The sequence below is a fragment of the Trachinotus anak genome, unplaced genomic scaffold (genome assembly GCF_046630095.1).
Source record: "Trachinotus anak isolate AG129_WGS33_773 ecotype Australia unplaced genomic scaffold, CSIRO_AGI_Tana_v1 ptg000024l, whole genome shotgun sequence".
NCBI lineage: Eukaryota > Metazoa > Chordata > Actinopteri > Carangiformes > Carangidae > Trachinotus > Trachinotus anak.
The window spans coordinates 10,653,061-10,675,273 of record NW_027273875.1 but is presented as its reverse complement, the minus strand read 5'-3'; the positions used below and the strand labels follow the sequence as shown (position 1 = coordinate 10,675,273).

General features: G+C 39.4%; 1 protein-coding gene across 1 annotated transcript; it reads right to left on the bottom strand.

Annotated features, from left to right (window-relative positions):
- Nucleotides 1-464: 464 nt before the first annotated feature.
- LOC139607777 (transmembrane protein 164) lies at nt 465-18,595 on the bottom strand. Its single transcript, XM_071460971.1, has 6 exons — nt 17,822-18,595; nt 10,946-10,995; nt 7,809-7,875; nt 6,158-6,236; nt 3,994-4,094; nt 465-1,954 (listed from the first exon to the last, which is right to left on the bottom strand). Exons 1-6 carry the CDS (start codon nt 18,257-18,259, stop codon nt 1,748-1,750), a joined length of 942 nt encoding a protein of 313 aa, XP_071317072.1. The 5' UTR covers nt 18,260-18,595; the 3' UTR covers nt 465-1,747.
- Nucleotides 18,596-22,213: the final 3,618 nt, after the last annotated feature.

Sequence of the window (22,213 nt, the reverse complement as noted above, 5' to 3'; positions counted from 1 at the left end):
TTCTCAGGAAATATGAAGCTGGAGCCAGCAGCTGGTTTAGCTTAGCATAAAGACTAATGCATTAAAAGGTGCTAGTAGGAAGCTTTTGATACATATAGCTGTTTCCCCCATTTCCATTTGAGCTAAACTAACTGCTGACTGCTAATAACACCAGCCGCCAAGCTAATTGATTAGCTTAGCTGCTGGCTTGTTTCATATTCAGCTTACAGATATGATAGTGGTGTCAGTGTTCCCATGTAACTCTCTGCAGAAAAGAGAATAAGCCCTTTTTAATAAGCCCAGTTAAGCTGTTCAGTAACTTCAAATTCATTTTCAAGTCACTTGTAGCGTTATAATGGCTGGGCACTGTGCTAGTGGGAGCAAAATGTTCCTTGAAATATCAAGCAAAAAGTAATGAATAATTAATTAATTAGCTAAATATGCCCCGAACATGGTTAGAAAAGATTCAACATATCCATGTGAACTTTGGTCAACATCACTTTTATTGTATACAGTACATACACTCAAACCAATAGAAATACAAAAGTTTGTCTTATCCCTTCTTTACAGTGAAATACAGTATATGCTACAGTAATAAACACATCCCTCATACTTGAAATGTTATATACCCAAACTGACATGTTCCAATTATCAATCATAGTTAATACTTTCTTTTGCATGGATAGTCAATAAATGACTCAAAGTGACTTCATGCAGATCATCTGATGTTTTGTTGTTTTTTTTTTTGTTTTTTTCTTAATGAAAGTTTGTGACTCGTCGCAGTTCTAGAGGTGGAGTGACTTCAGGGATGTCTTGTAAGATTAAGCAAGAAATTGTATTCAAGTGTCATTATGCATGAGTCCAGCCATGGTACATTTTGTCAAGATCTATTCTATCTTGGCAAACATCACATTCATCATAACAACTCACTGAAGTTTGTACCTCACTGAACATGGTCCAACATCACCATAAAACAGACAAAAAACATAACCTCCTTGGCAGAGGTAATAATAACATCCCAGTGTAGATCCATAAATCCTATGTCATCTCTCAGCATGTAATACATCCTCATGTCCCCTGATTATCACAACTGGAATGATGAGAACAGGCTGGAGACAGCAACGCCAAAGAGGCCACTTACAATGATGCTTTATAACCTGTACATGTTGGTCATGGAGTGTGAACAGAGGGACACCATAAATAAATTTCTTTTTTCAGTCATGATAACACTGAGAGGTGATTATACATGTCAAACAAAAAAATCCTCCAACTAAACAAGCAATAACTTTTACAGCTCACATTCACAATCAGCTTGAGACAAATAAAATGGCAGCTTTACCCACTAACATACATCTAGCATAACAACCACATAAAGAACTGAAAGTGTAACAACTGCAGATCAGTAGTGACATTTCGGTGACTCACGTTTTTCTGTCTTCAAAATATTTACAAAAAGGCAGCTTGAGAAATCACCCACAAATTCACTTACATGTTTCTGGAAACTGTATTCCAAAAAAGGCTAGATCTGGCCAACTCCACAATCGCTAACTACCAGCCTGAAAATGCCTATTATGTCTGTGCATGCAAGCCAAATACAACACTAAAAGAATGACACATTGATTCACTGGCCCTGAAATGCTCACTTGTTTCAGTAAAACCGATGGTACGTCTTAAAAGATGCATTAAAATGTTGCTTTAAAAAAAATCTGCATGATAATAGCAGGCATTTTGAGTGAAAGGCTAGGTCTGTGTGCATCTTCGTGGACATTCAGTCAACTTTCTTGCTGCGCAGTCGGAGTGTGTCCAGCAGGTATCTGCAGACGGAGCCGGTGTGTTGCGAGAGGAGTGTGAGGACCTTCCCGTGAATGAGGGTCAGCAGGGTCTGGTGGCCCGTTGCCCAAACCCGGTACCAAGGCCCGTAGAAGGGATCAGACACGGCCGGGCACAGCATGTTGTTCAGGTTTACCTCGGTCACCTGGAGGAGAACAGACAGACAGACAGACAGACAGACAGACAGACAGACAGACAGACAGACAGAGTGAGCACAAGTCTGAATACCAATCAGAATAAGTACTACCCAGCTGGATAATGAGTTCTTGGCAAATGTCATGGTTGAATTCACTGTATACATTTTTATAATCATTCATTTCTGCTGGATATCTGCTCTAAAAAACTATTAGCTAATTGAGTAGAGGATGAGTTCAGTCTGTAAATCCTTATTATCCTGATTTTTTTCATGGATGTTAGCATTTGTCGCTGTCTAAACCTTATGTAGACTTGTATAGATTTTATAATTGTTTAACAGTTATAATTTTCAATTTTTATTTGTTTACTATGATGCATGATCACCAATGTGCTACAAAAGACAAGCAGTTATAAATTTTGAAGTCACCAGCTACAGAAATCATATATACAAAATACTGACTTAGCAGGGGTCACAAGTGGACACCCAACAACACAGGCCTCAACTCAATACCTCAAACTTGAAACATGTGCAGTCACAATCTTCAAAACATTACCAAAAGATCTGTAATAAAAATTAAAAAACTGATGCATTTGAGTGAAAAGAATAAATCTATGAAACATTCAAAGATTTTCTAAAATTGTGTAGTACAATTTTTTTATGTCCTAAAGAATAAAACAGTAATTTGACATCCCATCATGCTTTGTGCACACACACAAAAAAAATCTGTTTAGTTTGTATTTCTAATATAGTGAAATAAAGTATTGATACTGTACTGTTTGAATATGTGTATCAATGTGAACGTGTGTAAACGTGCATGTATCAAGTATGTATGCATATTGAGTTAGACTAATTAATCTACAATACTACAAGACAGTACTGTATCAGTGTGTGGGTCTGCTGATAAATCAAATTACCAAATATCAGCACCAGCCTCAAAAATCCTTTATCAGTACTATAAATGTACAGATGCCAGTGTCGGGGAGAAGTGAACTACATTAGTAATTAGTAATTAATATTTTGAATACATTTTACAATAACTTGCTGGTAGTTAAAATACATTCATAGTGATTCAAGTAGTTGAATTACTGTTTTGTCATTTCTGTGTAGTTAAGTACTGAAACTACGAACGATTCGGGTCCATTAAAGGAGGGATTTTTAAATTTTTATTTTACTGCTTTTCTACTGTAATATAAGCCCCTTTGACCAGCCGCGACCACTGTGAAAGCTCGCCCAAGCAATGCATTTGTCAGGCACCCACAACCACACACTTGACCTTTGTGTAGTGCCTGTGCCAAAGCTGAGGGCAGGCGTACACAAAACCAAAACTGACATTCCAGCACTTTCCCACAAATAGAGGGGTATTTTCTTTTTATTAATGTATAATCTGTGAACAAGTAGGCACTTTCTGCAATAAACTCAACTGAATGGGTTTTTTTTTGGCATCATGTGACTTTTTTGTATTATATTTTGTTATAAATTCATATCACATGTACATTGTCAGTTTGATCATTTTTTTACAAAGTAATTCGAACTACCTTTTCAAAGTAACAAGATTTCTCCCTCAGGTACCTTTACTGCAGTGGTGTGAAGTAATTGGTAGCCTGCAAAGCTAAGCTTACTTTCCCCAACACTGATAGATAGCACATTTGCATACCCAGCATTTTTTATTTGGACTGTGCCACTTGGCAAACATTATTCAATATAGCACTGTGAGAAGGGTATGTCACTGCTGCAATCTTCATTCATGCATTTGTGCTTTACAATGATTTCATTCATTATTATGTAGCTGTGCTAGCACTAAGGTAGATTTTAGTTTTTATATTATCATTTATATTAACTGACACGGCGTCAGGTCTTTGAATCACAAGTATATAGCACTGGATTATATATCAGTGTATTCCTGTTCATCACACCTCTATGTTTGAATAAACTAGATATTCTCCTTGTAAATGAAGCCAATGACACAAGTGGTGATGATGTGACACCTACACACATGTACTTTGCTTAGTGAAATGTCATGTAACACCCAGCAGAGGGCTCCATCTTACCAGGCCAAGGATTTGCAAGAAGAGGAAGTGATAGAGGAACAGGATGCCGGTGGAGAGAACGGCCCACCACATGTCCCTGAGAGGTTCAGGCTTGTATACACCTGCAAAGACAAACGCTCGTAAAACACCTGGAGGGTGGGTAATCCAAAAAGCTGGTTTAACAAACTCTGAACTTAACCTGAACTCTGACTTTTTGGTTCCAGATCAGATGATCAAAGTTAGCTGAAGCAACTGTGTGTATTAAGTGCATGCATGGTGAATCAAGAAAAGTCTTCATCAACGGATCTCTGATGCTACAATTCACCATGGCAACGGGTAAATAAGGAGCAGAGCCTCCATTTTAATCCAGTGGAGCCAGAAACATTAATGTGTAACAAAGCACAATTATCTTTAAAACACAGCAGCAGCTGTGAAAGAGAAAAGAGTCAGTCAGTCAACACTATGACATTTATTCAGCCTAGTCCATGAATCATTTGTCTGGTTAGTTAGTAAATGTTTAAATATGTATTCAGCTGTAACCTACTGGCAGCAGAACATGTAAATGCAGATCAAACAAATAAGTTATATTTATAGATCTGTGACTGTAATCTGCAGGTCTGACCCAGTTTTGATTTTGGCTACCTGCAGTTGAAAAAAAGCAACTAGGTTAAAATTGAGTGTAAATTTAATGTCTATTTTACATTTTAAAATCTTGCTCAACAGCGTTTAATGACTGTATTTCAACATGTACTAAATTTACACACTGTAACTGAAATGCTGTTAAAACATATTCAGCCACACGCAGCCTCAAAGCTGGCTTTAAATTACATTTAATTCAGTTTTTAAATCTTCATCCTCACTCAGAAATATTACATAATCTACAATATGATGATATTTTAACTGTTGGGGATGTTCCATCAGAAATGGTTCTTTATAGGTCAGTGTTTTATGTGTCTGAAGAATCACAAAAAAGTTATTTTTAATTTACAGTGATTGCAGTACAGTAAATGTTTCAGTTCAGAGGAACCGATTACAACCTGATAGTTATCTTAATGTCACAGAGTCACTGTGTTATAGAGACAGACAGTGTATAGATTTTAATCTGAGCAGAGGATGAATCCACCAGAAGTAATATTTGAATATGAAGACAGAGATCACTGTCTGTGTCCTCACACTGATGACTGATAAGAGAGGGAACATTAGTGAAGGTGGGTCTTGGGTAAAAAAAAACTGCTGTCCAACCGAGATGTAAACCTCTGCAAATTAATGCGCTGCGACATACGCTGCCAGCGGCCCGGTTAACTTCACAGAGTAAGTTGCCGCGGTAACTGACCCAGAGTTTCCCTCATTTAGTTTTCAATAAACCCGGTTTCTAGAAGATTCCCCAGAACTGGCTTGTAACATAAAAGACAGAGCAAACATGTAGGACGTCTCTTCTGTGACAACACTGGTCAGTTGTTTTTTCATGGTACAGACAAAATACTAAAGAACCAAATACCATTTCTATACACTTCCCTCTTGCAAATTGGTCCTTTCAACAGAGGGAACACTATGTGACCATGCCAAAACCAGTAACAGGATGTGGTGTCAAACTGGCTTTTCCTGTTTCCTCACGACTTGCATTTGCTATAGTAACGACAGCACTGCGGACACATTAAACATCCCCCATCAGATCAGTTTAACTAGAGCAGCAAACGTGTCCCTTTGTTGGCAGTGTCACATTACTAATGAACAATGGTGCAAAGTTTTGATTACTGTGCCACACCCTAGATGATTCTTCTACCACAACACCACACCCTGTTAATGTGACTAGTTATTTAAATATTACGTGTCCTTGTGTTTATACTTTGCCTTGTTCGTGGTTTTTAGCCTGAAATCTTTAATCAATATACCTACGACCTGTGTCACATTTACACACATTCACCCCTGGGAGCTGCCCAGTACAATGTCTCTCCTCTTGCATTAGGTGACTCTAAGGGCACCTGGACAGCTGTTTCTAATATTCTACATGCATCTGCCACAGTTTGGGTGAACTGGAGGAGTTCAGTTTATGCAGATATGCCTTCATGTTGCTGCACTTTCCAGCAGTCTGCTTTTACTTACTTCATAACAGAAGTATCCAGCATGCAGGATAATGATGCATGCAGAAGACAGGTGTAATAAACAAAATGAGATCAAGACCTACCTCCTTTCCTGAAAAGGTAGAGAGGCACCAGATACAGCATGGAGTGCTGGATGTAGTAGATCTCCTTTTCAAAGGGCAGCTGTGGAGAGAACAGACTATTTCAGTTCTGTGGACATTACAGATGGATTACAGGCAGAGCTGCTCAGCCACTCCTCATCTTATGCAGGCTCTCGAAGTAGAAATTTCATTTGCTTGGACCATTGTTGTATTGTTTGGATGTTTTATTGTTTTTACAATGAGACACAGTAGACGTATCTGGACATGGTGATTATATCTGTATGCAGCCCTCAACTTGCAGACAGACAGGCTTCCTGCACTCTGTCTGCGTGACGATCTCCTGCACTGACCTCAGACCAGCATTCACAAGTGGTGGAGTTATTTTGACTCATTACCAGCCATTATTGAAGTGCTAGTGAAAAGAAGTCACGCGTGGGTGTGACCGCCTGCTAACAGAGAGCCTGAGGTGACATGAGATCAGCAGAGCTCTCGATCTCTTTGACATTTGAGAAGAGAATGAAAGGCTCATGAAAAATATAGATGCAAATTGAAAAGAAGTAAACAATGGACTTCTTTCACAACTGCACGATCTTATTAATGAAAAAAGAAACACACACACACGCTGCCCTACTGCAGATGGTTAATATTAATGGTGTAATTAAAAAAATACATTATTTAGCATTTTTGTGCACAGTCAGGTCAGAGATCAGAGTTTTTAATTAATACAAATGATTGAATTGTTCTCTGTAAATGTGTACTCTTACTTATTACATTTTAATACACATAATGGATAATTTAATGCCTTTACAAGAAGATTTATGAGAATTTGATGTAAATTAAGTTGAGTCCATTTATTATTAAATCTGGTTAGCATTCAGTCCCCACACTTCTGTATGCTCTATCTGCTGTGAAAGCTCATTTGAAGCAGAGGCTGACCAATGAAATAATGTTCACTGATGTTAAAAAAATGGCCCCACCACAAGGCAAACTTCTTTTGTCTGAGAAAACAAGTTCTTGAAACGGTAATGAAATAGAGTCATGGCAGGAAACCTCTGCTTTACTCAGTTCTGTGGTAAGAACATTCGATTTTCACAGGGATCATGTCAGAAGTGGAAGAATTTTTTTAAAAGATGAAACTGTCCAAACTTGATTTCATTTAAGCAAACTGAATTTGAAGTTTGGCCGTTATCTACCGCATCTGGTCTGCGTCTGCAGCTGTTAGTGAAAGCCATTCAAGCAGACAGTGCAGCCAGGTCTGAACTGATTTCCTCAGATTTCCTTCACTTAAAACAAAAAATTTCCATCATCAATCAAACTCGTACTTTCTGCCACTTGGGTCTGACATTTTGTCGTCTGCATGTTAGAATTTGTTCTTCAGATTCATGCTCTAGTAAAGACACTACGTTTATTCAATCATAACATTCATATTAACGCCACATTCTCGACAAGAAGGAGATAAAATGTCACAGCAGTCTTTTTAAACATGTCAAAGATAAGGGATGACACTTGCTCCCTTGCTGAGCTGTCCTGAAAAGTGAAATATGTGGATAATGAACAAGAATCTTTGTTAACTTCAGAGACAGAACAAAGGCCTGCAGACGGCCAGCTGTGGATGAGTTCAAGGCTTTACTGGAGGGCAGTATTGATTACTTACCAGTCTGGTGTTGACTACAGGGAACATTAAAGCCAGTAACGCACCATTCAACATGTGGACCTGCAGCCTGAAAACACACAGGCAAAAACATAAGCCAATAATAATAATAACATTAGATCACTTCTAAAGAATCTCACGCCCTCCACCACATCTGCATCAGACTACAAGGAAACTAAGAACAATTATCTACACATTCCACACGTCATTGCGTTACTGATGGATTACATTAGATCAGATCTGATATAAGCTCAGGGAAACAGGTGAAGGACAGTGCAGATCGTGTTTTATGTTGCAGAAAAAAATCAATCAAGAGTCGTCCCTGATGCTGTTAGCGGAAGCTGTCTCTCATTCTTTGGCGGTGTCACTTCCTGTTGGGAGTGTTGATTGTGAGAAGTCAGGTTGCTGATGGCTCAGGCTTTGACTCATGTACGTGTTGTGTTGTAGAGACTTGACATTTCTACGAGCCATCAAGAAATCACACAAAGTTGTTGTCATGATTGTGACAAATCACTATTTCTAGCTATTCCATCATAACCAAGCCTCTGGTTAGCACACATTCTGCAGCTGCTTCCATCCTCTACTCACCATTCAGCACACACACACACCCTCTCAGCTCCTGCAGACAGGGGGAGTGTGATGCTTGTTCAGTTAACTTGCACATCCAACAAGAGGATAAATGTTTCTGTTGCACAAAAATTATTCTGGGAGCCACCGTATATAAAAACCCTGGAGTTTATGAGTCAGAGTGTGGACCTACATCTATCTCCTCTGACTGCTCTTTTTATCAGATGAGCCAAAATAACTGTTGTGACAGCTAAGGTCACTGGGAAATCAGCAGTGTTGTAGGAATGTCGGTTCAAATACATCAGGCTGTCACTCTGGGGGCCTCCGAACCTTTTTGGAAAAACAATCTGCTTCAAATTCAAATTCACTACATGTATTCATCATTAGCAATCTGTGCCCGACCATCTTAAACCTTTGAACTGACTATGTTTCAAAATGTGTTAAAGAAGAAAGTTCTTAAAAGTGCGGTATGTAAGTTTTCTCTGCCGCTGAACATGGGTCCTCGCTGGGAGCAGGTCGTGGTTATGGTGGGGTTGACGGTGGTGAACGCCGCCAAGAGCTTCAGCTATCGTTGCATCGTACAAAACCAGGGTTTAGATTACGACGTCTGATCAGTGATACTTCTTCATCCTCTCATTTTGGACTTTAGGCCGACTGGACGCTACAGTGATCCACTGTTATGAGACAGGACGGGCCAGGGCTAGCTGGTTAGCATGCTAACTTCAGTAGAAGAATATAAGTGAAAGAAACAAGCAAAAAAAAAGAGTTTAAGGAAGAAAACATCTGTTAATACTAACGTTGGCCATGTAGGAATAGAAAAAATGTACATACAGCCCCTTTAAAAATACTCTATGGTATGTGCAAGTTCTACTCTATCACAATCAATACTTAACCCAAGACATGAGTCGCTCATATCGTTGTGCTGTGGGAGAAACAATATGCAGTTTCCAGTGTTATTCTGCTGTCATAAGACACTGATGTTCATTTGCCTCTCTCACAATACAAAACAAGGAGCTGAAACCAAGCAAACATGAGTCTACTTTGTGTCTATGGACCGAGGAGGTTTCCCATTCTCAAACACAAATGCTCTGTGGTATTGTGCATTTGCGCTACACAAGCTGCTGATTTCCACCGTGCGGTCATACTGATATAAAAGTTAGAGTTGCATTTATGCATGAAGAGGAGACAGAGATTATGAACTCCAATGGCAAAATGAGAAATTTTTTTAATCTTCTCTGAAAATTGTTGCAGTCAGTCACATTCAGACTTTTCCTCCTGTTAATGTAAATGTATCCTGGTTAAAATCATGGTATTCAATGCCTTCCCATTTGGTTGAAAAAATGGCTCTTGAAATTATAATCCTTTTCTCGTTCTCATGAAATCAAACCCCATTTTAAAACTATTAATGGGTGAATTATACAGAGTAAAAACATTGTTTACAATCTGTTATTTGTTAGAAACATGTGGTGGGGGTGGGGCCCTCATTTTGAAGCACTCAAAGGAAATTTTTCCGTGAATCAGTTTTAACATGCGGTAATGAAGAGCTGTGTGTCCCACTGTTGTCTGGAAGAACATGTTTTGGTCATGTCAGGATGGAATAAGGCCAATTGTTGACTAATTTATTAAGACATGAGTTTGCCTGAATTCACAGATACACCAGTTGCTCTTCTGTTGCTCGTGGATTGCTGTAGTATTAAACCAGTCTTACTGTTACCACGGTAACCACAGATCTCATGAAATCAGACAGGACTTAATTTTTAGGGATTACAACTTTATGCATTTCTTATTTAATTGAAGTTTTTTTTGTTACAATTGCTTATTTATGGTACAAATACTCAACAGTTCCACTTGATTTAAAAAAAGCAATCTTTTCTCATGGGAAATCATATAAACCAGTCCACTATGCGAAACAACATCTTGACCTGATGGATAAATATTATTTTTCTGACATGGCTTACTTAAGTATTTTGTTTTCCCACATGAGAGTGTTTCATAAAGCTTCCCAGACTCACACATTTTATTTTTAGTGGCTGCTTCAGGTAAGACACAGCTGCAGCTACAGACTCTGATGTGGCTATGGCAACAGAAAGTGACCCTACTAGTATTTATTTCTGTGTAAATCCCACATTGTGTTCCCTCTGGCAAAAACACAATCATTTCTCCTGAATAATTAACTGCCCAGACCAGGGCAGTAGTTGAGGAGAGAAGACTATAAACTCCAGCAAATTCATTACAATAAAGCTGTGAAAACCCAATTGACTGTCTGGAAGTGTACAACTAATTACAATCAATGAGGCAATTGTTTTTATATGGAAATATAATTCATGTTTGATTTGGGTCTGCCCAATCATTTTATATTGCATTCAAGATTGAAATTTGTGACAGGTACCTCCTTAGGCATGTTGAAATGGAGGGTGGATGACTCAGTGATGCTAGAGACTGTGATTGCACAGCCCTTTTATAATTAGCACTTTAGCACAACTACAAATGTACACTGCCAAAATACATTGTTCTGTTTCACTGAATATAACAAAGACCAAAGCCAGACACGAGCCAGGGGTAAATATACTCACCTAAACACAACCATTGCTGTTTTACACGGCGGGCAGGCCAGCAGGAAGATCTGTTGAGGAAAGCACAGAGAGACATGAGAAATCCCATTATCACATTAAACACATTACAGTACAGCTTGACTGCTTCAAGAGCCTCCAGCGCTCAGTGATGTAAGTAAAGAAAATGAACAAATTACTTTAACAAGTTTTTTATTAATATAATAACCACAGGAGCCTTGAACAGAGCATCTCACTGGCAACTGTGAAGCAGTTCATGCTTCAAAACAAGAAAAACAAAATGCAGAGTTAAGACAAGACTCAGCAGGATAGTCACAAAATTAGAGAAGAAATTGAAAGCATTAAAATGGCTGCCAGGTGTTTGGTGCCAGAGTATTTTACTGCCTGATGACCGAAACAATCTATTGCCCACACTACAGAGAAGAAACAGAAAACAGTGTGGACATGTGTATAATGTGCTTTAGTACTTCATGTTAATGATTGTGTTAAAAATTAAAACCTCAGACTCTTGAGTTCAGTTAAAATTCACAACAGAATCACAAATGATTTACCAAAATAAAAACCTATATATTCACAGCTCAAAGAGCAGGCTGCTGATATTTTGTTTAAAACCATTTGATATTGAAGGAGAAGCCTGTTTAAACTTTGTTTTTAATACCTTCATTCCTGGTGTAAAAAATAATTCAATCAATAAGGTGGCTTTGTTCTTGAATATAGGTTACAATCAATGTGGCTTGTACATCTCATCTATGATCAGTGGCCGTTACTGGGGCCTGGAGGATGCTGCAGACATGGATCGGTTCAAAACACCATCTGACACAAGAACGAGTTGCTTTGCCTGGAAGGCTGGAAACAGAATTACAAGAAAGCAATTTACTCGAGATCTGCTGTACAACTACCCACTGGACAGGAACCTTTGAGATACCCATCAGCTCCTATTAACCTGCACTGCAACACAACCAAAGCTTATTTCAGAAATACTTTTTGCAAAGACCACTGGTCCCAAACAAAAGCTTTTAGCACAATAAAGGATTAATTAAATGTATAATCCATTCAAATAATCAATTATGAAATAATCATGTGACTACAGTATATAAATTAAAATTGATATACTTTTGGATAATATATAAATTTTATGATTATTTAATATAATTATATATTTCATTATAGAAATGTTTATTTCAAAATGCCCCCAACTTTTGTTTCATTTATATATGTTGTGTGTATATATGGACTCTTACAGCATGAACAAACCCACAACAAACGTTGATGGTTCATATTTTGCAGGTATTTTCAATATGAAAAAGACCTGATATGTTGTTAAAGAGGGAACTTAGGCATCATGTCTCACCCGAAGCAAATTTGCTAATGGAAAACAGTTGCGTGTGAACACAGGTGTCGGTGAAGTGAGAACATACTTCCCTGTTCATGACAACAACATAGCCCCGGACTCACATCATCCCTACTGCATTTTCAATGTTCACAAAGGAATAGACTTGGAGATGGATTTCACGCAAACTACTGAGCAAGTTGTTTCTGTCTGACTGGTGGTGTTTGTTGGTCCACAATTAAACACTAATCAAATAATCCACGTGTCAATGTTGACACGCTCATCTCCAATAAATCTGTTCAGTTATTTCGAGACTATTCTAGTATAATGTGTTCAGTAAAATGGGTTTACTGGAGGAGGCGGCACTGGGATTTTATTAAATAGATAACAGGTTTATCTGATTCACTGTGTCAGTACAAACTCCTACCATACAAAATATGCAGAGTAGTACTTAACACGAGTGTCAGCGAAACAGATTAGTCTATTTCTGAAGATAGTTCAATGATCAGAAATGTGTGAAGCTGACCAGTCCTCCAAATGTTTGCATTACTCACACCAAGCAAACTTTCGCCTTACAGTATTGGTATTTTGTGGGTTAGCATTTCCTGCCATCTCCTTGTACTAAATCTGCCAAATAAATCTGCTGAGTCTGCAAAGTTTTATTTTTTTAAAGAATTTGACCTTAATTTATTCAGCACCAAAAACTGTGTTCAAAAGACGCAAGAAACTCTAAGGCACTCATTGGTAGCTAAATGGGTGTTAACTGTTGGTGGTCGTACCAGCTGCTCTCTTAAAAATGCTGTTCGGTAATGTTAGTTGCTTCTGTGATGCTTCTTTACTCGACTTTTATCATCTTCATGTACATAAGGATTATTACAGGTGAAACATGACGATTTTTTCCTTTGAGTTTATTCCCGGTGACAGGATGTATGCAACGTGAATTTAAGTGGATACAAAAGAAACCAGGCTGGTATATCATTTTGTGTTTTGTGAAAGTCAGCAACAACTCAGTTTATAACTAATCAAAGAGCCTGTTTTGTTCTTGTTCGAGTTATCAATCAATATGATGTGTGTGAGGAATGAGCCGGGTCTGTTCCTCAGATGTATTGATGCGCTGTCAGTGTGATCAGTAAAAACTTTTCATTTGGTTTCTTGTTGGGTTGAACTTGGTGAAGCTTGAGATCCAACACAGTTTTATGATTAGACTGTGGGATCCCTCTGTTACCTGAAACCTCATATTGTTTCGCCATAGTAACTAAAACACATGGTTTTGTTGTTTTTGCATTTGTCATTGATTTTAAATGCTCCTAACTGAAATGCCTATACTGTCCTGACACCTCGACTTCTGTGAGAACATAAGTGAACTTTAGCTTTTATTTTCTCTTTCCTGTAACTTTCAGTGCTTTGCACAGTACATCTCATGTACTCCTACATACAGACGGGGAACAACAGTGATTCCAAATTAAGGTTCCTGTACTACTGAGCACTCGATCTATGCCGCAGCCATCAGAACAAACAGCCTTATACTGTTTTTACTAGTTGCCAAATCCAAACACACACCTCTGTTTATATGTCCCTGCATCCTTATTTGTTTAATGGACAAGCAAATAAGCAACATTGTTCAGTTGGGAACAGAACTGGCAACTGTAAATTTCACTATGCATAGTGCCTAGTTTTCAGTTAGCAAGTGTCTTTTAACAAGCCGGCCCAGACTATCACCACATGGACAATCACAGTTATTAAAGTCAAATCGACCTTGTTGATGCAGCATAAAAGACACACTGAACTCTAATAGTAGTTTCTCTCTATTAATTTTACTACAAAAATATAAATGTATTGGAAGGTACAGCAGGATGAACATAATGCTGACATCTTTCCAGTTTTCTGATGCAGCATTAGCATCTGCTCAAAAAAAAAAAACAAAACCCAAAAAACATTTTTCCTCATTGTTGCACAGCAATTTCAAAGTAAAAGCACAGCTGTAACTGCATAATGATTTTTCAGGATGAGAAGGAAACCTGTTGAAAAAGAAAGATCAATGGCCTCTTAATAACTTGACAAACCCCATTACTGATAAGCCATTCTTCCTTTTTACAAGTGGGGTCATAAAGTAGTGTGTAATCTGAATGACTGAGTCAACAATCTCTTTTGGTGGGTGTTAGTGCTACAGCTGATAAATGTAGTTATACTTCATGATGACACTGATACTGTGGACTGTTACACTGAAGGTTTGTTGATGCAGCTTGTTCACAGTGAGGTACTTCACATTTGAAGACAAGCTCTCATCCTATATAGCAACGACAAAGCATTAAGTCAAAGTGTTAAAGTTCATTGCTGAAGTGTTACAGTATTTTAAACCCATTCAAAGCTGCCGCATAAATTCTTGAGGCCTGATTTGAAGATGAAGGAGTTTGTGTTTTCTGGAGCCTGTAGCAGTATATATCCTCACCCACCCACCAAAAAGAGGGTAACTATCTATAATTGTTTAGATGATCAGTATCTCCAGTCACACTGGACCCCTGGTGAGATCTACAAGGGTGGAAAGTTCACTTGATGAGGGGGTTGTGTGTCTGACAAGAGCCTACTCACCATCACGCTTTAGAAGGAAGCTCCCAGCACTGTCCTGACACTTTCATGTTACAGCTGTTACAACAGCTTTTGGCTCTCAATATACAAGAGGAGTTTCCAGTCTAGCTTTTAAACAAACAGCTCTGACTCTCAGTGTAATCTTATTGGGTCACATCAGAAATCTAATCAACTGCAAAGCAACTTCAAAATATGTCAGCACTGTCCAATATCACCAATCATAAAATTAATAAGAAACTAAAATAAAGGACAATGAAGAAAATTGATGTGGCAAGTATATACTGTATTGTCCATCACAGCCATACTGCATGACATCTGCTATTTTCTTTGTCTGTTTATGGAGCCTCATCCACACCCATGGAACTCAAATTAAAATGCAGGGAAGTAAATTGATCAGATGGTGATCAGTCATCTTGCCAGTGTAATTGCTCTTGTTCCATGCGGAGGAAGATATAACAGACATCTGTGATGTCAGCTGTGAAACATCAGCTCATCAGTCATCAGACACCGATCTCCGCATCCCCAGTTGGGGCTCTCTCCCCTTGGACTGAGCGATGTTTGTTTTGATATGTGTGGTAACTCTGCGACTGACACTGTCACTCTGTGCATGACAAAATATTATGTTTAACCGTCAAATATTCAAATCACGCCTAGATCGGGCTAGCACAGCATTTTATCTTAAAAGGTGTGAAATTCGTTCTCATTCAATGTTTATTGTAGCAAACAAGAAAGTTTCCCAGTACGATGCTGGTGTTTGAGTGTAGTATATATCACAATCTATGGAGTAAGCATCAGTAGTCTGTAAGCATTTAGTGATAATACCAACACTGATGTTCAATCTAATATAGAATATATAGAATTTAACAGCAGTCATTGCTAATGAAGCACTTTAGCAAACAAGCTGCTCTATAAAGATACTGAAAGGCAAATAACCTGCTGAAGCACAGCAACACAGTCGAGTGGTTATATTCTTCTTACTAACAAAGTGAAGGAGATGCCTGTGCAGATTGCTTAAGCACTGTAGTAATTTCAACTACAGCAACTCTTGACTTGGCATATCTCCCAAAGCACCATGGGAAATTACAGTTGAATTTTTTTTTAGCCTATTAAATAATAGTAATAATTCTGGATACACCACTTTTATGCACAACTGCTGGGTAGCCAGCCACAAGGAGACAGGAAACATGGCCACTTAGGAATCTCTGCAATCCTTTCTCCATGTTTTAATCTGAGATTAGCACCACACCCATATGCTGTATATTCACCAATTATGAGGAGGACCTGTTGAGTGGAGTCAGATCATAAAATGAGTCAATACAAGCTGACTTAAACAATCCATCAAAGAAACACCCTCACAACAATAAACCACTCCTAAACTGTCACCTAGTCAACACATATCAAATCTCATTCCAGCTCTCTCATGGAGGAATCCTTAAGGTTCACCACCGAGCCGACAAATATCATTTTCAATAAAGCAAGAATGAAAGCCCCACAGGCAATCCAGCAAACCCCTGGCCTTATTCTGCACAAGAAATTAATTCCTGGAGGCAATCCCTGCAGACCCACCCTGTTGATAGAAGCAACACCTTCCTGTTAACCACCTTCAAAAGTGAAAGAAAAACTGCACCACAAATCATACTATTTTAATTTCTTTAATGACCTCCTCTGATCACATTCAAGCGTCAACGTGCATGAGGAATGCCTGCAGTGGATTATCTTAACCTTGGTCATGACACATTAATGACATTTTGCTGCCATCAGTCAATTCTTCATCACAGCCAGTAATTCATCAATGTCCAGTGGCTATCACACTACCTCCACGTAATGTAAAATAACAAGAATACATCAATATATTACGTGCTCTCCATATTTCATGTCTATGATCCAGCACATTAAAAGGCAGTTGGCAGTGTCCTGTTGCCATGACCTGTGCTGTGTAATCATGCACCATGAAGGTCAGACAAACAGGAGGTGTAAGAGACAAACATGCAGGTACTGTACATTCCTATGGCAGCAGTGCTTGTGGCCCCATGAGGACCTTTGTGCTGTTTGGGAGCATAGCCCCTGACTCAAATTTAACAAAATACAACACAACAAAGGCATCACCCTCTTCAGTCTCTATGCTGTATCAATCACCTCTCAACTAGCCGTCTGTGCAGTTATAAATTCAGCTCAGACTTGACTGCTGCTCTGTAGCTTTACAGCCCTTCATAAAATTGCCTCTTCCAGTCTTAAACAATCATATGGGTTCAAATCAGATGACACCCAGCTCTTGTTGCTTAGCTCAAGTGCTGCACACAAGAAACCAGGTCTTATTTCATTGCAGCACTTTCAGTCTGGACCCACCTCCTCAACACAGATGAGGTTACAAAACAAATGTTTTCACTGTGATTATGATTATTCATTTTCTATTCTGTCAGTGCCCTTATTTTAAGTGCTATATACGTGAAATGTGTTCATCTTTTCCTTATTCTTTTTGTTATGATAGCTCACTAAATAATACTTGGCAACACTATGCCTACTTGTACACACATCAGATAGCCAAAAAATAAGATCAGTATTTTACTCTCTAAGTTTTTACACTAGTTTGAACTTATGTGAGGTTCATATGAAAGGCCTGTTGGTATGTATCTCAGGGAAGAAGAGTACTGAGGTGACACTGACTGTAAAATACCAGCCCTGGAGTTTCACCACACTGGGAAAAGGGTGAGGTCAGGCCAATGTGAGGTGATTCAAACTGTTTCTTCAAAGCCAGGTAACATACTACAGAACAAATTACACACCAGCAGTCAGCCCTGCCACTCTGTATTTACCTTCAAAAAAATGAAGGTAAATACTAGTATGTCTTCAAACACATGATTTTGGTGTTGCTTTCATGTTAGCAGCCTACTCTGGGTGTGCACAGAAATACACGCAGTCTAAACAGACACAAACAGGCCTCGGCACCGCCGGGTCATCCTCACCTGAACCATGGTCATGACATGGCACGGATTCAGCAGATATATCACAGTCTTGGTCGCGAATTTGAACCCCACCTCCACCCCGAAAGTCATGCAGAGGGCAACCAGCAACAGGTTCTTGCCCAGGCTATCCTCCTTTGCCCTTATGCAGTCTCTTCCCACCACTTTGAGGTCTTTGGACAGGTTTATTTTCTTCAGTGCCACGCCAATCTCCACTAGAGAGATGAGGACGATGACCAGACTTTCACTGACGCGCTGCTGGGGCGCGATGAAAGCGGCACACTCGGGGCCCCCATTGCCCTCAAACTTCGGGTCCACCCCGCCGTAGATCCAGTCTAAAAGGCTGTATATGTTATATCTGGACATATTCCTCTTCTCGTGTTGGAAAAGATACGAACAAGATGGAATAAAAGACGTCACACTGACTTCTTGGCGAAACATGAACTGCAAGATTTCCCTTTCGTCGCTCGTTCCGTGGTTCAGAGGTAGTCATGTATCCACCGCCCCGGCGTGCTGCAGCTAGCTTAAACTACCTCATCCACGGGCGGGTGAGGAACTTCAGCTAGCAGCAGGAGAGAGCTGTGGTCGAGGCTGCTGCCGGCGGTAGAAGTGGCGAGCCTCTGTCTTCTATCGCGTCCCCCACACAATTAGCAACTAGGCTAGCTAACATGAACGCTCAGACTGGCGGGGGCGCTAGCTACGGGCTCCTGTCCTGCTACAGCGCAGTTTGCTGGAGGTTGAGTTAGCGGGTTAGCAGCGGCGCCGACGCCGGATAGGTAGCTAGCTTAGCTACCAAGCCCACCTTGCTGAGGAGAGGCGGTGCACTGCGTCTGCGTTTGCCCCGAGTTTAGCCTCCCAGGCAGAGCACAACTTGTACACACTGTGGTGCTACATTCAGTGGCCTCCGTTGATGGTGAGAATTATTATCATCTGTGTCAAGAAACTGTACCAGTAACTACAGGATGCAAGTGGAGGAGGCAAGTTTACATGCTCGCTGATTAGCCTAGCTAAACACTCGCTGTTGCAATCATGTGCACACATTAAGATTAAAGATATTGTCACGGTTAAGCAATAAATCTCAGTTCGCTAATGTGACTATAACAACACTAGTGATATTCACAGATTACATTTCTTGCTTTTATCGACAAATGCAAAGTTAGTGGTTGTGAACTCATTCATTTATACTTCATGGGTCATTTTGCCCTACCACAGGGTCTACAGTGCCTGAGAGGCAAATCTGCGGGCATAGAGCCTGTCCAACACCAAGGAGGACTTTAAACACGTGTGATGCTGAGGGGTGTTGCGTTCAGGAAAAATCCGATCTAGTGCTCCTGTTGCGTTTAATTGGTAATTACCAGTGAATGCAGACATAGTAATGTTTCTATTCTAAACCTCTATTGCTTCATTGGAGTAGGGGCTCCTCAGCCAAAGGAGTATTACTTAACTTTCACCCCACGTTGGAGTAATGACAAACTGTATAATAACAATGATTTAGTTATAAGTTTCCTTATCCACAGAGAAACATCTATAGTAAAGACAGTCATTCTGTTCAGTGGAATAGATAAAAGTGATTCACAGATGTGATATCGAGACTTAGGAGAGGAGTTCTGTACAATTTTTTTTTTTTTTATCCTATTTAGCTACCCTTGATTTATAAAGTTCATGAATCACTGATTTAAGCCAGTTACACTTATTTCATTGCAATATTTATTGCCTGATATTGCCCCCAATGCATTAAGGTGGCAACGACAACCAAATGTACATGAAGTGCTTTATTCATGGTGTTTTTGAAACATATACATCCATCTCTGACTGACAGCAGTGTGTGTTCTCTCTATTCTCCCCATATCTGCCTAAAGGCACAGTGACATCTGTTAGCTGTTTTAGGAATTCATGGAGTTCAGACTTTTAAAAGAGACCTCAGATTCTTTTTTCAAATTCTCTTCCCTTTAATCATGGCGATGGCATGACTGGTAAGTATAACCATAAAACATTAGCTGTAAATCTTCTATGCAAGTTGATAGTTTGAAATGAGAAAACCATTAGTGCCACCATCAATATAAAGTTTGGCCATTTTATTGTAATAAAAAGGTTAAATTCAAGATTCAATATGAAAGTAATGGGTAACTGGGGAGATTGCTTTCGGGAACTGTAATTTTTTTAGTCATACATGATATGCTGTAATTCTTTTACAGTTAATGAGTAGCCAACAAAAGTACTGGTAACTGTGGGACGCCTTCATTACTGTTGGAAGAAAACAGCCATGGCTTATCATTATTGATCATCACATTGCTCCTCCACTTGATAAGGCTTCTTACCTGTCCTTGTCGCAGCAATAGGGACCTTGTATGATTTGGACCCAAATATTTCCTTTGAAGTGACTTCATTTCGTGGGAAGAAAAGGGAACAAAGTCTGATTGAGTGAATTATAAAATACATCCTTGCCACTATCAAAGTCCACAGAGAACCCATTTGTAAGCCAGTTTCCTCCATGGTCAATTGGCATGTGTTTCCAGCATAGAAGGTGGTGGTGACGCATGCACTCTCCACAACACTGGTTTGGGATGCACTTCAGTATGGCACATATTTTTCACAAATGTGAAAGGGGGGGATGTGTGCAGGGAATGGACTGACATGTACTCGTAAGGGAAGAGAAAAGAGGAGAAGTTAAAAAGCATTGGGATGCATCTAATGTTTCTCCCACAGTGCCCGCTTTGGTTGGCCAATGCTCGGTTTTTGAGATAACTGCACGCTGACATATTTCCATTAGTGTAGGGCTGTGTGTAGTACTCAGTGTAGTGCAGGGCCTGTTTTAAAGCAGGACTCTCAGCACTCTGAGTGCAAATGACTCTGTGGTGAAATGTTATAATTGTGGCCAAGACTATTTAACTATGCACAGTAAGGGAAATGCATGACATGCTGGTTTGGTTGTACTGGTGGGATGGTGTGAAAAACAGTACAGTGCCAAACAGTCCAGTAGACTTCAGTACAAACCTGTTAATTATTTTATTCTTATGGCATCTATACAATATTCCTATGGCATTTATATACAATATGGACACGATGATGGTTTTTCAGTCCAGTACAGTCTATGACTAATTATTGGAGTCTTATTTTTTCAAGATTCATATGATTCATATTACCATATATACCATAATATATTACCATATATATACCATTGGTTTCTATTTAAGATGTAGATGTACAAAGTGGCACCATGGATCTTAGTGCTATGACTTGATCTGACCAATCAAAAGTGACCACTTCGTCACATTATTTTATTTCATGTTATTATTATGAGAAGGATATTAAAGCCATAGAAAAATAATCAACCTGGAAGACTTAGGTGCTCAGTTTCTGAGGTGAATCAGGCCTCCATTCATTTGATAAGGGAACTGTCACATCAGCACACTGTTTCCCACCGCTTGCTGCCCAGAAAAATAAAATTGAACCCATTTTCAACAATCTTAAAAGGCTAACACAGTATGTTCTCTAACTCCCATAAGGGGAAATACTCCGACTCGGTTTACAAGCCAGTGTCGGCTATAAAGTCCAGGCCTCGCTTCAGGATGTGGAGAGGGGCAGAACGAAGGTCAACTGGCCTCCCAGCACGTGATCCTCTGGGATAACAAGTGAGCCGGTCTCCTGGCTCGAGATGCTGTCTCGTGGAAAGAGGCCAATTAGTTGGAGATTGAGAGAACTGAGAAAGAACAGCTGGATGTGGAGGAAAAACAGCAGCATAGCTTCAGTCATAGAGAATTTTTTTTTTTTCAAGCTTTTTAATCCACTTTAAGTTTGCTTACATGGATTCAAGAAAACACTGAAAGCAGAGGACAACTGCCTATGGAGAAATATGACTGCAATATTTCTGGTCAGCATCTCTTTCCACCAAAAAGCTGTCATTTGCAACAGTAGCTTCAGTTTCCCCCAGTGAGGAATACAGAATGTTGATGATTTATTCTCTGTTCCTAGTGTAACTGTCCCCATATGTCAGAAACACTTGATGGGATTTGTTTTATTGTGCAACAGTATGCAAATCTTACACTTGTCCTACTGCACAGTCCTATGTTAATATCTGTTTTATTGTAGTGCTTTTGTGTTTTATTAGATTTGTTATGCAATGCTATTCACAGGATCTTCCTCACATCCCCAGAGTCTTTGTCTAGGCCAATTTTAGGCTCTAATTGTCCCTGTGATCCTTCAAGGCTGTAATAATATTTGGGTTGGGTCATTGACTGTTCACTGATTTTTATATCCATAATAAAGATAAATTGCCCCTTAAAAAACTTTGTGAAGAACTGTATGTCAGTTTTTAAGCTCTGAGTCAACCCACAGCATTAGGATTCAAAGCTGGTCTGACCGTCTGGCTCTACATACTGCAAAAATTATGAGCAA